The sequence below is a fragment of the Poecilia latipinna genome, unplaced genomic scaffold (genome assembly GCF_001443285.1).
Source record: "Poecilia latipinna isolate Pla-1442-1.1 unplaced genomic scaffold, P_latipinna-1.0 Scaffold242, whole genome shotgun sequence".
NCBI lineage: Eukaryota > Metazoa > Chordata > Actinopteri > Cyprinodontiformes > Poeciliidae > Poecilia > Poecilia latipinna.
This window is the reverse complement of record NW_015112858.1, coordinates 205,803-223,430: the sequence shown is the minus strand read 5'-3', so window position 1 is coordinate 223,430 and position 17,628 is coordinate 205,803. Positions and strand designations below refer to the sequence as shown.

The window sequence follows — 17,628 nt, the reverse complement described above, 5'->3', positions numbered from 1 at the left end:
AGGCACCACTGTGGTCTTCACCTTCCAGGCCTTCTCCAGTTCCTCTCTGAGGCCCTGGTATTTCTCCAGTTTCTCGTGCTCCTTTTTCCTGATGTTGTGGTCACTTGGTATTGCTACATCCACCACAGCGGCTTTCCTCTGTTCTTTATCCACCACCACAATGTCCGGTTGGTTCGCCATTACCATCTTGTCTGTCTGGATCTGGAAGTACCACAGGGTCTTAGCTCGGTCATTCTCCACCACCTTTGGGGGTGTCCCCCACTTTGACCTCGGGGCTTCCAGTAAATATTCGGCACAGATGTTCCTGTACACTATGCGCATATATATATATATATATATAGCTGCACAGAACCCTCAAGCTCCCAGACCTCTGGTAGAGGACCCGAGCTCAGAGGATGAGAGAGACCACCCGCGGAGGGTGAGAAGGGAGTTTTGTGTCATCAGTTCATCTCTTCTGGAGAAATATGGTAGTGATTAGTCATAGCTATTGCCTATATTTTAGACATTAGGAAGATACTGCCTTATTGAGCAGTGAAATCTCAGACCTTTGAGCATTGACATTAGCTTCACATTTCTATTTTACATATTTGAAATAAAATTTATGTGTAACAAGTACATAGTAGATCTCAGAAAGGGAGTTGCAACTGGATAAAATTCATTTTCATGTACCTACAATTTACATATATTTTCAAATAGAATTTGTATTTTGACTATTGTAAAATACAAAATGTAATTGTAATGTGTGGAGATAAATTTTGATGATGGAATAGATTCCCATAATCTTCATCATAGAGAGAATGAATGTAGGCGGCAAACCCAAGACTGCAGACAAATATACTTAAATGACAAAAGCAATTATATTTATTCTATTCAGATGACAGTTTAGACACTTGAAATGATACAAAACAGCAAACATTTTTCATTTTGATTTATAGGACGTACACTAATAATGTCTGATCTTATATCCAAACCTAACAATTAAATATTGAAACAACTTCAAATTTACATGGACTTTAAGATATTTGAAACTTTCTTTCTGGTGCATTTCGATTTAAAGTTTTAGATTCATGTTTAATTTTCAAGTAAAATAACTCTAGTTTACTTTCAATTAAGATTTTTTACATAAGATTAATTTTATAAATCTCATCTTTATGATCAGATGAGTGGTTTGATTATATACCACAACGATCTGCCACAGTAAGAAGTTATCGTCTACTGCGCAGCCGCAGCCCAGGTGACGAAGATGGTGCTCATCAAGGAATAGTGAGTCTGAAGTGTTTTTAAAAAGATATATTTTACCATCTTTAAGCCGGATATTTCCATTTTTGTACTGACATATTAGCATGAACTAAAGACCTGTGAGTCGTTTAAAGCCGTCGTTGTCGGTATTTAAGGGCACGTTAGCGTGAAAAGGCAGCTTTGAGCAGGGTGGATCAGGACGTGGATAACGGGACACACCGGTCTTTTTTAGGCGTTGCTAGTGCAAGCTAGCGTTAGCCTTCAAGTTGTACCAGCGGAGGGAATAATTAGCTCCTTAATGGAAACGGCTTGCGCTAAAAGGCTGCCCTGGTTACCCACAACCACGCTACACGTTTAGTTAGATAACAACACCAAAATAATAACACAAACTTAATTACGCAGGGTCCAGTGCTGGGAGCTTGTAGCCTGTTAGCAACGAGCCTTATGTTTAAATTGCCGTAATGTTAAGCTGTGGTCTCGTGAGTGACAGATTAAGGCTGCTTCTCTGACGGATTTACCAGAAATGCTAGGTGGCACCGTTAGCTGCAGCAGCCGGGCTAGCTGCTAGCATGACAATTCCCTACACGCCTAACAGCTGAATTAAAGCTTAATGTCAAGGCGGAACTTCAACAAAAACGTTGTCGGGTCATTTAGCCTCGCTCATACTGTATTTGCGCCCTTTCAGTTAGCTTTAGGGTTACTTTGCTGTTACTTTAACAGGCGTTAGCAGAGAGTTAGCCTTATGTCATGGGCGGCTAGGTTAACATGGTTAGGATTTTAAGTGTACTGTAAAGACCCTCGGACTGTTATATATTACTGCATCCTACTTAGTCATTCTCCTGTTTTTTCGCAGTTTAATAAATTTTAGGCCTAAGCTTTACTTTGTGGCTAGCCCATACCTGCTATATACCTGTTGTTTTGAGCACAAACCAGATTTTGTCTGAACTCGTTGAGACTTCTCATCCAGATTCTCTGAATGTAAATCTTAAACAATGGAGGTATGGAGAAAAGGTCAGTCATCACCACTAATCTAGATGCTAAACACTGGAACGTACTGTAATAGTAAGTCAGACAGGCTTGACACAATGGCACTTGTTTTATTCTGTGACTGTAAATGTGTGTGCTTTAAGCTATCCCTTCCCCTCCCCTCAGTTTATTCAATAGCACAGTTTGCCAGTAACTTTTAAAAATGTGCTGGTTGCAGTTGGGAATGGGGCCAGTAAGAAGTAACAGTATTTACTCAAAAATTAGACATAAAAATGCATAACAGTAACTTTTTTATACAACAGAAAAGCAACACATATTTAAATGACACCATGTTGAATATTACAGTTAAAGCCAGTTGTCTTCCTGTCTTAAGCTGTGATTGTTTTCATAGTTATGTTACACATCTGCTGTGAGAGCTGTCATTTCCAATGGTCAGTGAAGGTTTTACTCTCTGCAATAAAAAGACATCAGAACATAAAATATTTATTTGTAGTTATGTTATCTATCCACTTCCAAGTTTCCCATTCATGCATGGTCTCCTTACCTTGCACTCATGTTCATCTGCATAATTTAATCAAAAGTACAAACCACTCTAATGTTATGATCTCCCCCCGAATGCATCAGTGAAACGAAAAACAACTAAAAGTCACGAAGGACTGATTAGAAAATACATTTGGGGAAAAAAAAAAAATCTTATTTCAGAATTTCACATATGGGAAAACTGAGAAAAATCTTTCATATGAAAACTAAAATGAACTTTTGGTTAAAAAAAAACTTAATTCTGCCCAATATCTTTCCTCTAAATGTAACGTCTGTCAGAGCAAACACACATTCTGCTTCAGATGTTTTTTAAAGCATATTTATCAATGAAACCACAGGCAGATGCGAGGCGTGATCAATAGTTGATTTTCACAAGAGAGTTAAAAATTATTTTTGCCCTGTAGTGATTATATTTAAAGACGCATTGTTTACGCTAACATCAAAGCGGTTATAGTGTGTAGCTTTGCTACTATCTGCAGTGAAGATATGCAACTACAGCTAGTTCTTTATCAGGAGACCAGTCTAAAGTCTACACTAGGTGTGAATAGCAGACATGGCGTGCTGTCAGAAATAGTAACCTTTTTAGCAGGAAATTTTTATGAAGTTTTGACTCTCAAACTGAAGCAAAACGAAGACATTTCGTGTGGTTTTTGTTTGACTCATTTTTTATTTGTCTGGCTTTTTATGTTGCTGATCTGGCTTTGATGCATCATTCATCACATTATAGACTTGAGTGTGTACAGAAGGTAAAACGATAAAAGGTAGCTGCTTGCTGTGAATCACTTCTCTAAGTTGAAACGCCTCAATTGCCATAAACTTGGCATATTTATCAAGAAACATGCATTAAAAAAAAGTAAATTCATAATTTGCGCAGTAGCTCAAGAAAGACTTGGCGTTGACTCTATGGTGGCAGAAAAACAGCCAGAGATTTGTGGCTAGTTTCCAATTTCTTGATACTGATTTTAGCCAAGTCCAAAATCTCTTTAGGAATTTCATATATATATATATATATATATATATATATATATATATATATAATATAAAAACATCCCTTTCTCTTGCTGTGAGCAGCCTCCAGGGTCTGATATACAAAGAAGAGGGCATATGGGCTGGAGACAGTGTTGGTGTCCTGTCTACCATAGGAAAGTTCTTCTACTTATACAAGTGACATTACATTAATTAGTCGTCATATTTATGTCTTGATGCATGGTAAGTGTAAAACATCAACACAGCAGTAGCTTAATTTGTTCGCAAAAAAATTGACTATAACTTTGTAATTTTCAAACACTTGTTTACATTTATGTTTATGAGAATCCCAAACTATTGCTACAATTCATCTGACACTGACTTAAGTTTTATATAAAGTACAGTGCAAAACATTCATTCATTTAAAAAATAGTCTTTGTTTCCCCCCAAAAAAATTGGCGCCCAGGGCTACTGCCCTTGTGCGCCCTTTCTAATATCTGGCCCAGACTGTCAATATTCATGTTCTAATAAGAGGCAATGTCACATTATGTAAAAGCCAAAATTATCTCAGTAGACATTTAAGCTGTGTTTAGCATCTTAGCTAAGCACAGCTAAGCTAAGAAAAAGCTATAGAGCTTTTTCTATAGAAAAGCTCTATAGAAACTGAAATATGCTTCAAAAACATAATTCATATTCATGTTGTATAAAGGCTTTTTTTTTTATCCATGTGGCATTCCTGATGCTTTCTTCTCATGGCGCTCCTGCGTTTTGTGCCAAAGCACAAAGTCAGAACAGTGGGTTGAATTTGATGAGTCCTTTGAGGCAGCAGAGCAGCTTGTCAAGGAGCCAAATTGGCAAGTGTGCAGTAGGTGGGAGGCACAGCACAACACTTTTACCACCACAAGGTTCTCGCTTCACGAATGCCATGCTTAAGTTGCGATATGTAAGCAGTAGACACGCCTTCAAAATATTGCTGAGCAACTGAACCCCTCCACCCCCCCAAAAAAAACCCAGTGACACCAGAACAGAGCCTGCACCTTTAAAAAGAGGAGTTTTCTTACATGAATTTAGCTTTAGATGGCTAGAAAATAAAATTCAATGAAAAAGACTTTAGGAACAGTATGACAGAATCTTTTTAAAACAATATGTTTAATCAACTTATAACTAGACCTGTCTTATGTTGCTGGACGATAAATTCTCCTAGAAGTTATTACAGTAAATAATGTTTTTGAGACCAATTTCAAGTAATTTGTTTATGGCAAAATACACCTCATCAATTGGGAGGGGGGAGTCATTTCTGGAAGACATTCTAAATATTCAAAATGCATTTAGAGAACAACCAAACAAAACAAAAAATAATAATAAAATGCATACTGAACTCTGCAATCAAAATTGCCCTTAAAACAGGAGGCTGGTTGATACTGAAGACTTTTATCATCCAGTCTTTGGTAGAAAGAGAAAAACAATCATGTAAACAGAAATGATGCATCTTGTTGAAATTTATTTATTGCGACAGGCTCACTTCTATCGCTCCTTTCCTGAGTTTTGTGACTTCTCATTGTTTTGGTTGTGTCTAACATCAGTTTTTCTACATCTTCCCTGTTTTCCTTCCCAGCCGTGTCGTGTTGCCGGTCTCTGTCGAAGAGGTGAGTGATATTGTCTTTTCGTGTTTTTTTCTTAATTTTTTTTTTTTTTGGTACTAAATACTTAATTTGAGTCAAAACATTTTGTCCAGTAACTTACAGCCTCTGGTGTCTTTTAGTGGAACTGCTGCTTCTCTGCTTAATCTTTTCTTTTTGTTCTACTTTGTAAGGATTTGTGACATTTGCATTATCACTCTGCTTTTATTTAATTTTTTTCCTACAGTATCAAGTAGGGCAACTGTACTCTGTGGCTGAGGCTAGCAAGAATGAGACGGGAGGAGGAGAAGGAATCGAAGTTCTGAAAAATGAACCGTACGAGAAGGAAGGAGAGAAGGGACAATATACACACAAAATATATCATCTAAAGAGGTAAGTCTTGTTTTTGTGTAATTGCTCTGTTAAGTATTGAAAATCAGAAAAACTACCTATGGGTCTTGACATATCATTAAACACTAACTTCTTTTTTAGCTCTGAACAATTTAAATGTGTTGAGGAAAAGTTGGTGTTGAGGTTTTATCAGTCCTTGGTTTGTCAGAGCTTTTTAAATTCTTAAGGCCATGAAGGCGCTAAAGGAGTTTCATGTCTTTTTTTTTTTGTTGCTTTTTTTAAATTATTTTTTATTCACCAATTTGTGCGAACAAAATTTACAGAAGTGTCAACCGAGAAAATGAGAATAAGCAACAACAAAAAAAGGTTTCAAGTTAAAATATCCATACTACATGCTAAACATTTCCATTGTTGTTGTGACACCACTTGGTTATGTTGTTTTTGTTTTTTCATTTGTACGGATTTCATGTTTATCACTGAACCCATTCTGAGTTGGCAAATTCTGTAGGCCAATATGAAATACCTAAAATTGGTTTAAGATGCTTGACATTAGGTGTGCAATTAATCTGAGTTTGTATTCCAGTTTCGACTCTCAATAATTATCAATCTTAAAAACAACAAACAAAAACATCATTATTAGAATAATTTTTCATGTTCTGTCCTAAGGCTCTCTGGAAAAAGCACTGGGAATTTAGGAATTTCCTCAATAAAATGGAATTTGCTATATAAAAAACCCAAGAATATTGCTGATTTTATTTTATTTTTTCATAAGTGGGTGATTAACAAGCTTTGACTTTTTCTTTACTCTCACATTCCCAATGAAAAGACAACGTCTGACTGTTCTGCTCCTCACAGCCTTTTCAATATTAATTAAATGTTTTAAGTGGAGCCCTGATTAGTTCTTTCAGGTCCAGCCTGCCGTCTTCCTGCATGTTCTCCCTGCGCATTCAGGGGTTCCCTCCTGGCACTCCGGTTTCCTCCCACAGTCCAGAAACGTGACTACCTGGTGTTGCCCTGGAAACCAGTCCAGGGTGCACCCTGCCTCACCCAAAACATGGAAAATAGAGAAATACAAATAGAAACAAGATGAAATTTGAAATAAAATGAAGAGATTTCCACAGGCCCTAGGGTTTTTGTTCATTAGTTTGGGTGCAATACATGCAGTGTTTTTGAAAACTCCTGTATTAATTCCAGTAAATAATAGTATTTTTCAACATTTACCAAAATAATTAGAATTTTCCATAATCCAGCTGCTCTGTTTGACACTTAGACAGCTCTGTTATCCTTTTTGCTGCACACTAACAGAACCTGGAACGTGTGAGAAACGAATCCATCAAGATTCATGTTTAAACCTGCGTTTGTGTCTTTCTGTTGACTGGTGTGGTTGCTAATTGCATTTCCAGCATTCCTTAAATGTTCAGTCAGCCAAACATCTAGTCTGTGCTGTGTTTGTAAGGTTTTATGACAGATGTGTTCTGCAGGACTCTAATCTACATTTGGTGGCCCGAGCTTTTCACAGTGTAGTTTACAACAGAACCCAGGATGAGTTCAGCAACATGCCTGAATACTTTCAAAGCAAAAGCAGAAAACTAGTGCATGAACAGAAGGAAGGAGTAACATGTGGAAAATGACAACACACACTTTATCTAGTTAAGTCTTAACAAGTCATGTCTAACACCAAACCTAATGGTGCACTGTGCAGCTGATCTTTACACAAACCTCTGAAAGGGTGTCATGAACAGCTGCATAAATCTGTGAGTGGGAAAAAAAATGTTCACTTTAGTGAGAGAACAACCTTCACATCTATTTAAGATAAAATGTGAATAAATTCAGATTGAAAAGCTATTTTTTTTTTTATTCAAGTCTTCCTGAAGAATCACAGCTCTGATCTGTGTTCCTCCTGCTTGGCTTAGCGATTAGACTTTAACACTAATGATTGCATTAGAAGTTGTTGACAATAATAAAATAGACTAGAGGCTGTTACAAACTACCCACTATAATATTTATGAATTTACATGTCTTATTTGTGTAAAAATGTTCTTTGTGTCTCTCTGACTGCAGTAAAGTTCCTGGGTATGTGAAGATGATTGCACCAGAGGGAGCATTAGTTTTTCACGAAAAAGCTTGGAACGCTTACCCATACTGCCGCACTAGTGAGTTCACACTGAACAGAAACAAACTCATGGTTACGCTCCACCTTCATAGTGTAATAATAATAATGACAATGGTGTAGTAATGGACTTGTTTGTTTGCATATCCTGAAACCCTGTTGTTTTTCGCGTTTGTTTTGTTTTTTTTGTTTTGTTTTTTTACTAATGATATTTTTTTATCTCTTCCTTCTTTCTGCCTTTCCCTCCTTGCTGTTCAGTTGTGACGGTGAGTTTACAATCTTTTCATAAAGATTTTATTGATCCTGTTCACAATTTGTTGAATCTCATCTCTGAGGAAAATAGAATGGGTTTCTGATCACTTTAGACTAGAAGAACCTTTCATTTTGTTTTGATAGAGTTGCTGTGAAAAGTTTCAGGTGAACAAGGGATTTCAGGTGAAATTAAATGACGTCACATTGAAAAAGTTAGCATGCTGAGAAATTAGCAGCATAACTAATTTCTCAATTTTTGTAACATCAAAACTATCCAACTTCAATGTATGTTGTTTGGGTTTAAAATATTAGCGTAAAAGCTAATCTTCATACATAATTACAAAGTGAAAGTTTTTTATATACAATATAAATATACCATGAAAACCAGCATTAATTTCTACTGAGTTCACTTTACTCTAATGCTGCTAAATAAAATACAGTTTTACCAATGACCTTTAGAAGTTACCTAATTAATAGATTAGTAATAAATTATAGAGTAGAATAACTTGGGAACTAAAGTAACAAAAAAAATGTAAGTCTGTCTTATTTACATTAAATTTTCTTTTAGCAGGACTATGTGTCATATATTCTCTAATATGTAATTTTACACAGAAACAAAACTTGAATGTATCTCAGTGTGGGATACACTTGTTATGTTTGACTGTAATACAGCAGGATTCCCCAACTATCACCTATATTTAAATTTTCCAGGTCTTAAATTTCATTTAAGGTGACATTGAAAAGGTCTTAAAAAGTCTTAAATTTGACTTGCTGAAAGCAATCACAATAACCAGAATGCTATTTGTGAGCTTTAGCTTTAGCTTCCATTAAAGCCATACTTAAAGTATTTCCAGTGAGGGTAGTGAAAGTATATTACTGGAGCTTAAAATAAACCATATATTCTATCAAATCCTTCGAAGTTTCAAAATTGCCGACTTTGCTGTTGTGATAATAGTTGTGATTTAATCCACTATTCCTATTTCTGGAAGAGTTAATGTCAGAACATTCAGGTACAAGGAGCATCATAGAGAGTGAGGAGCAGAGCAGACAGATCAGGGAGACGGTGGTGGAGAATCAGGGTCAGGTTCTAAAACGAAGTGCCAGGGTTTGAATACATCACAGCTCTGTTCAATCCATGGCCTGAAAACCAAAAGATGTCAGCACAACAGCAGACCTACCAAAACTGTTGCTGGAGCAGCAGCATAACTAAAATAAATGGTATTACATCCGTTTTATGTGTAGGAACTCTTAATCAAGCACTGTTTGATTTTTATTTTAAAATATTTATTGCCATTATTTCTACCTCTTGAAATGATCCATACAACCCCAGATATTTGTTTCCATTGTTATTTAACATAACCATGTCCAACTCCATTTTACAAGCGTTACTCATTGGCCAGCGTTCCAGTTCCCTGCAAGCTAACAACTGCTGCTGAGGTTTAAAATGGATCAGAGTTGAGCGATGCAACATCACTACTGTACTTTCAGTCCAAAGTCTGCTTTGCTAATTGGATTAAACTGTGGGCTTTAAGTGTGTCCCTCACGACCCTCCATTCATTTTGTTTAGCTAACCCTCCGTTCTGAGATGAGCTCCGCTGGTCACCATGGGGCACGGTCCGTCTGATTATAGACCGACGCATTACGCGCCGACTGAATCTGTTTTCTGTTCTGCTTTCTCAGAATGAGTACATGAAAGACGACTTCATGATAAAGATTGAGACGTGGCACAAACCCGACATGGGAACAATAGAAAACGTAAGTAAGGAATTAATCAGGATTGTGAATGTATAAACAGTGGATTGTATATTACTCCATAATGCGCCATCAAGTATTGCTGCCTTGAAACTTCTAGTGTCTTTTTGTTTCATGAGTCTTACTCCGTTTTTAAACACACACCCTGTGTAGAAACTCATCCCAATAGTTAAAATATAAATATTTTCATTAATTTGCATCCAGACAACCTTTGCAGCACCACTTGTGTCAACAAGAATTAGCTTTACTTTACAAGAGATTGGAATTCCCAAACGAAATACACTTTTTTTTATTTTAGTCCCAAACTGCTCCCCTCCTGCCTCCCTACTCAGAGAGGCTAACATTTGACCAGCTCTCCATCCAACAGGTTCTAAGATCCCCAAGTCTGCCTGAGTTTTACCCCAATCAGGACTTTTAAGGACTTTATTAGCTGGTCTATAGAGGAAGACTAGCCTGGTTTCTGTGGCTTCATTCTGTAAATCAGTCAGACCAAGTGGCTATGTAGTCACCTGGGATTCACAGACCACACCCATCAACGGTCGCTCTGAATCAGGTGTTATGTAGTGACTCTTATGGAGCCCCAGGGGTGTTATTTTGTTTTTCTAACTTTAGGCCTATAGCAACCCTTAAAAGTCTAATATGTGGGGTGCTGTGGTGATGCAGGAGTTAAGCACGGCCCACATGGAGCATCTAAAAGAAACATCTGTTTTCCTTCTGTAAAAGAAAACAGTCGTAATAATTCTTTGTGAGATGAACTGACAGAAGCAGACCATGTTAAGCATATTGCATACTTCCAGGTCTATCATTTTTAAGCCTTGGGATAGGGAACGATCTCGTCTATTCCTGACATCCTGGTTGCATTTTGATGAAGTAGTTGTTTTTGTTTTAGGTGCACGACCTGGATGAGGAAACATGGAGGACCGTAGACGTAGTGCGCATAGATATTGCAGACAAAGAAGAAGTGGCCCCTGGGGTGAGTCGGACTGCTTCTGATACGTCAGGGTTCAGTTAAACCTCTGAAGTGAAAAAAAGGAAATAAATTTAAAGAATATTAAATTTGAAGAATATTTTAATTGACCAACTTCTGATTAGTTTGTTAGCCTAATTCAAGGTGAAGAGCTTCTTTGGGTTCATGTTGGGTGTTTTGGATTGAGAAAAGAAATGGATGATTTTATACCAGAGTTCTGGATTAAGAAGAATAGTAACTAGAAAACTCTTCAAATGACAATAGAAATGTTAAAAGTTTCTATTGGAACAACAAAACAATCTAACAAGGTTACTGCTTGGTGAAACACTGAGCTTTACTTTTGGTCTAATTAATGATTGACCCAGTCACTTAGGGCAAATGTTACTCAAGGCTTGATTGGACATTCAAGATCCAATCACAACCTGTCAGCCTGTGCAGGTTGGACACAAAACAACAGTCTATTCAATAGCATGAAAAAGCAACTGCACAATTTAATAACTTATCTCTTCATTCTGCTTAGATTTTAATATATGATTTCACTAAAAAGGAATTCATTAAATTCCTGTCAGAGTTTAAGTTTTTAATATCTATCAATTAAGTTATTCTGCTTATTATTCTGTTGTTGCCAGAGTGTAAAGCACTTTAAATGGCCAGAGTCAGAGGTTTGTGAATGCACATTTTTAAAACTTGCCTAATATCAAATCTGCTGTACTTCACCACATCAAGCAGAGCTGTTGTGCACAACAATTGCATTCAATTATATTTTGATATGTAGACACCATACTTATTGATTTCTGGGGGGAGATGGTTGATATGAAGTTAAAACTTGATCAAGAATCTGGCATGATTTTTTTTTTTTTTTTTTTTTTAAAGAGGAAAACATTTTCTTGAGTGTTATCTATTGTCTTTTGGTCGTGCGAGAAAATAACTTGGTCTTTCACACAGAACTACTTTTATACAAAACTTCAATAGCAGCTTTGTTGGCCTGGTAACGTATAAAAAACTTGCCCTCTTATGATCTGCCTTAAACACCAATTCATAACGTTTTTTGTTTTTTTTCTCTAAAATTAGCCAACAGAATAATAAGTAGTTTTGTTGCACTGAGTGGAGAGAAAAGTTCCCCGTTTGAAAGGCCTTATTCTGATTGATCATTGCTGAACAGTGGTTGTTTAAAATCGAGTGGGGTTTGATAAGACATTTCACTGCAGATGCGTCTCTACTGGCCCTGCCTTTCTTACATTGGTTCTTATACAGTAATGACTTAAGTGGATCAGCTTGTTGGACGCAGCTAAACTTAAATGTCCATCTGTTCCCAGTATTCACCTACTTTTTACAGCAGAGCTGACAGACTAAAGCAGAACCAAGACCTTGGATGGGGTTGGAGTAAAAAAATGAAATGGAGATTCATACATTTTCAAATTTCACTGGGCTTGTCAAACTTCATACTAATTTGGGAATAATTAGATGGTCTGACTGCGCTTGACTTTTCCTTGCTGTATTTACTCTGTAGACAGGATTCTCTTCCTGGAAAGGTCAACCTTTTAAAGCTGCAGTGACACAAACCATTTCCTTTCTTCATCACAATGCTTTGCTTTCACAAGCTGTCGTCCATAAAACAAAAAAACACTGTCTGTGTTTTCTGCCTGCATTTTTAATTTGTCTGCAGCAAGAATTTGAACATTTTAGTTCTTTTTCTTTTAGGACTACAAGCCAGAAGAAGATCCCGCCCTTTTCCACTCCCCGAAGACGGGCAGAGGACCGCTGGGTTCCGACTGGAAGGTGCCTGCCATGAACAACGAGCCCCATCGTGTTTGTTTATGGCCTGGTGACAGCTGTTATTGATCACCTCTGTTTTCCGCTGATGTGTCCCTCCAGAACGAGCTGAAGCCAGATTGTCCTTACATGTGTGCTTATAAACTGGTCACTGTCAAGTTCAGATGGTGGGGTCTGCAGACCAAAGTGGAAAACTTCATCCATAGGGTACCATACACTGCTCTTTATCACACATGCTCAAGACTTCTTTATGTTTCAGGCTACCCCTAGTTCACACGGTGAGATTTTCCTGCCGATTTTCCCCTTCAGAATTTCTTAAAGATGCCCAGATTATCAGGATGGCTCTAAAGAGATATTCCTGCTGTGTAAAGAGAGATCTGGTCTGTTCAGAATGATGTCGGTACCGCTCTGATTTAAGGGTGTTTTCACATCCCATAGTCCGGTAGACTCACTTCAATTTGGGACCAAAATTGCTACATTTGTTGCATTTTCATCTGCTGTGGTTCTCTTTCACAATGCTCTGTGTCAAACCCTTTGGAGAACCTGTTCCCCTCCTCGCCTATGGTGGCGCTGCATCAAGAACCACTGAAGGAAATTGCACAAAAACCTCTGAAGAAGAAAGGAGCTCAACTTCCCTTTTCACAAAATGCAAACAAAAATGGAGTGGCGTCTGATTTCAGCGGCTGTAGGATATTTCTCATCTTTGGTAAAAGACCACAAACTATTTCTCTCACTAGCTCTAGACTTGTGTTTGTTTTGGTTGTATTTACCCAGAATGCCCTGCGCTGTAGTCCACGTCCTGCTTTTGGAGGTCCATTTCTAGAAATAAATATTGTCCACAAACTATCACCGTTGCTTCTTCCCAGTCGACCATCTTTGTTTACTCCAAAGTCACGTTTGAGCTCGAGAGGTTTTGCGAGATTTCATGTCTGACAGCTGAATGTCGGTGAGTGAAATCAGTTTATGGTGTGGTGTGTTGCTGGATGCCACACATCGTTGTGTGTGGGGGATCTCTCAGGTTTGGGAAATCGGCTGATACTTTCAAAATCTTGCCATATGAACCAGGCATTAGCTGAGCAAAATGATTTAATTTTGGGACTGAGGAAAAATGGTGAAAACCACAGTTTTCATTATTTATGTTTTTGTAAAACCCTTTCACCTCATTTACATTTCATCCTACAGTTTTGTTCCACGTTTAAAATAAGTGGAAATGTTACAGTATGAATACTTTTACAAGTATTTTTTAAAAATGTCTTCTGGAACAACAATCCACTTGCTTTATAGATGCCCATAAAGAGGAACTGTCATTTAAATCACGTTTGTCCTGTCTTTTGTTTTCTTTTTTTTTCTTTTCCCACAGCAAGAAAAGCGAATTTTCACCAACTTCCACCGTCAGCTGTTCTGCTGGATTGACAAATGGGTTGGTTTGACTATGGAGGACATCCGGCGGATGGAGGAGGAGACCCAGAAAGAGCTAGAGGAGGTAATTCATTCAGACCTGAACTAGAACACACTGCCCTCTTTCTCTGATGAGTCACAGCAACTTAAGCAGACGTCCAGTTTGTTTTTCTCTCTTGGATTTCTAGACTTTTGTTGTAATTTCAGCAGCCTGCAGGAGACGACACTTCACAGTGAGCGTTCCTGACTTAACCTGCGTTTACTTCCTAATCAGATGCGTCAGAAAGGTGACGTGCGAGGCACCACGGCAACAGACGAGTAGAGGCGCTGCGCTGTAGGTCAGACACTAGAGGCAGGCTGAGTAAGTTTGTGGCCAGGAGAGGTGGCAGTGCTGCATGGACCGACCTCCCTCCTCTTCCTCACTCCGTCACCCAGCCCACCTGTTTCACTTTTTGTCCAACCGGACGTTTGTGCTTCGTTTTACCTCTGACATTGCTCTGCTTTTCACTAATAAACCCTGTTTTTCTACCATGGACCCACCAGTTTGTGTTAACCCGGTCTGAAAATTACATTTTAACAGGGCAGTTATTTCCATAAAAAAATGAGAATAAACTGGAAAAACCTCTGCTGAAGATCCAAAGAATTATCCCTTGAAAGATATGTTTTAAAGCTTTAGATGTGGACACTGTGAAGTATCATATTTAAATCATTCATTTAACAGAAAAGCTGACTTTTAAGTTCAGATTTTTCAGATATTGATCTTTAAAAGTGGTAGATGCAAAACTATTTTGCATGTACAAACATGTCAGCATCAGGTTGAGATGTTTTGCAGGAAATCCTAAATATAACTGGACAGATTAGGAGCCTCTGATGTGTAATTGGTTAGCGTTACTGAGGGATCCATATATGAAGAACAGGGTCATGTTCTGCATGTCTTTCAGTGTTTTAGTGTCTGCAGTTCGTTCACATCTTTCTCACTTCCATTCTAATATTTTCTTCCAGCTCATAAAGTTTTGTCCCATCTTGTTTTCCGCTGATCTCGTTTTTTTCTTCCTGATGTTTTTTAATTGGTGGATTTAGGCATGGGCCAGTTGGACATTCACAAAGTATGATAACTTTGAGTATTAATATTTTAAATGTATATTATCTGTAACAATTTTTTTACATTTTATTTTGATATGAAATCTTAAGCAATGAAGTAGAATGAATAGCTCCTGAATTTAGTATTAGTGTTTAAATGGAAGCAGGTTGCCATGGAAAACAGAACCAATCTGCTGCCTCCACCAGAAAAAACTTTAGCTTTGTGGTGAATTTAGTGGTATTGGAAAATGCCTATCAGCCAAAGTTTTGGAGTAAAAAAAAAATTCATTTTTAAAATCTAACATCACCAAAAGTTTTTTTTATTTTTTTTTTTATTTTTCTAACCTACTCAACAATAAACTAAGTATGAATTTCTGCTTTTTTTTATGGGATTGTAGATCCAACACTTCAAATATTTCCACCAGTCTCTCTTTGAGACTTTCATAATGAAAAAATAACTGCTTCTAAATATAGATATACGCATGTTTTAATCGTTTTTCCCACTTTTTTCATGGAATAATTCGACTGAACGCTTTCAACAGAATTATGCAAAAAGTCCCAGTTATTTTCTGGGACTCGGTTGATATCAACATCCAGTAGAAGAAAACGTATCCATCCTCAAGTTTGAATTTGTTTTAAAATCTAAAAATGGGAATAATGTTTTTTTTTTTTTTTTTAAATAGTAAATTTCCTATAGTAAATATCAACCGAAAATTATACGTTTTTATTTAACATTCAATGAGTTTTATTTAGTTGGACTGAAGGCAAAATGTCTATTTGGATTTGTAACAGTTTCAGACACCTGGTCTAAATTAACACTAATTGGTAGCCTTTCTTTTCCTTTTTTCTTTTTTTTTTTTTTTAATTTAGCCAGCTGACCAACAATGTGCAGCAATAGATTGGGGAGGGGCAGCGACATGAAAGCTTTTTAAACAGCTTCAGGAAAACACCAGTGGTTTTCCATTCCTCCACACTGGTAGCTGGCCCATGCCTAACAGGAATGAAGCTAACCTGAATTTGCTTCCTTCAGTGGACTGCATGGGCATCGCTGCTAACAAAACATGCGCATTGACTTTTAAGTGTGCACACAACCAGCTAGTCGGCTTTCGTTAACCTGCAGAAATGCCGTTTCTCTCTCCTCTCTCTCTCCCACACCTCCAGCTGCGTAAAATAGGTCCGATTCGAGGCACCAGTGCTGCTCATGAGCAGTGAGGAAAATCAACCAAACCCTGTCATGATGATGTCATCAGAGACGCGCCCATCCCGCTGAGAAAATGGCCCCCCGACTTCGCCTCTTCTCGTCCTGTGTCACATATTGGGGGGGTTTGATGCGATTGGTTAACAGTACTGTACAGATCCCATCCCCGTCACAAGCCTCCTGTTCACTCAGTTGACACACACACACATACACACACACAAAAGCATAAGAAAATGTAAGAAAAAAAATGTTTTTGCATACATGTATAAAAAAACAAAAAAACAACAAAAAAAAACATTTGCACAGAACATAAAATTGCCTGATATGTAATTGTTAGTTGATTCTAATGGGCTTTGTTTTTATTCAGGTCTGTAAACCATGACTCCAGAAGCCAAGCCTTTTAAATTAGAATGTTGTTTTCTAGCTTCACAGGTCCGCACCACAAATTCAGTTTATTTAAGCAGGTGTCGGACCGTTTACCCTGTCTTGTAATATAACTGTTTCTATTTTACTTCTCCCTCACTACTGTCTGTTTGTTTCGTTTTGTCCTGAAAGCTCGTTTGTTTTCCGCTCCTCTGCTTCATCCTGCTGTCCCATCTGTCTGACAGTTTGCTGGGAATATTTTCTCCCACTGTTTGGAAATTTGAGGTGGTTTTGATGATATCAAACATTTATTTTTCCTCCGCATTCAAACACATGTTTTTTGTCAAACAGTGGAATCTGTATTTTTTATTTTTTTACCCTTTGCTGCATGTAGTAGCTGCAGTGCAGCTTTTCTCAGTTCTACTGAGTTCAGAGTGCAAGGGAGCACCTTCTACTTGTGTCAGCGTGAACGTTTGTGTGCTTGTCAGTGTTTTTAACTGCCTTCACTCTTAAAGGACTGTCTGTTTTTTTTTGTTTTTTTTGGAGTGGGATCGAGATGGATAGCTTCAAATCCAGGTTAAACCAGCCTTTTGAACTTTGCCTCACGCTGTCGCTGCATGGCCTTCTCTCCTACGGCTAGGGCTTTAACCGGACGGCTCGCACAGCCTCCACAACGAAACAAAGCAAAACTAAAGTGTGAGTGTGCATCGCTGTGTGCATGAATCGGGTTAGGGTTTTTTTTTTTTTTTTTTTTTTTTCTTTCTTTTTCAAATAAATATATGTATGATTATGTATCCAAAACCAGAAATTTCTCAAATGTCAGAAATGGGTCCAGGCAGATCCGCCATGTTTGTTGGGGATTTTTTATTTTTTTTCCCCCTCCATTTGCGTTTATGTTTCCAGGAAATGAGCCTAAAAAAATTTTTTTATTCTGATTTAGGCTAAGTTTGGAAATGGCTTTGAAGCGATCCTGCTCGCTTCTTTGGCTACGTTACATGAGATTTTCACATCTGCAGGTTGGGGTTTAGATGTT

General features: G+C 37.7%; 1 protein-coding gene across 2 annotated transcripts; it reads left to right on the top strand.

Moving 5' to 3' along the window:
• Positions 1–1,182: 1,182 nt before the first annotated feature.
• Positions 1,183–16,466, top strand: pitpnb (phosphatidylinositol transfer protein, beta). 2 transcript variants are annotated; one of them, XM_015032471.1, is made up of 12 exons: positions 1,183–1,263; positions 5,348–5,378; positions 5,599–5,744; positions 7,764–7,855; positions 8,071–8,078; positions 9,745–9,819; positions 10,706–10,789; positions 12,485–12,562; positions 12,659–12,763; positions 13,917–14,039; positions 14,229–14,315; positions 16,196–16,466. In XM_015032471.1, the coding sequence occupies exons 1-11, from the start codon at positions 1,244–1,246 to the stop codon at positions 14,274–14,276; spliced, it is 810 nt and encodes a 269-aa protein (XP_014887957.1). In that variant the 5' UTR covers positions 1,183–1,243; the 3' UTR covers positions 14,277–14,315; positions 16,196–16,466. The 2 variants fall into 2 exon arrangements, with proteins under 2 accessions (XP_014887957.1, XP_014887956.1); XM_015032470.1 differs by lacking the exon at positions 14,229–14,315.
• Positions 16,467–17,628: the final 1,162 nt, after the last annotated feature.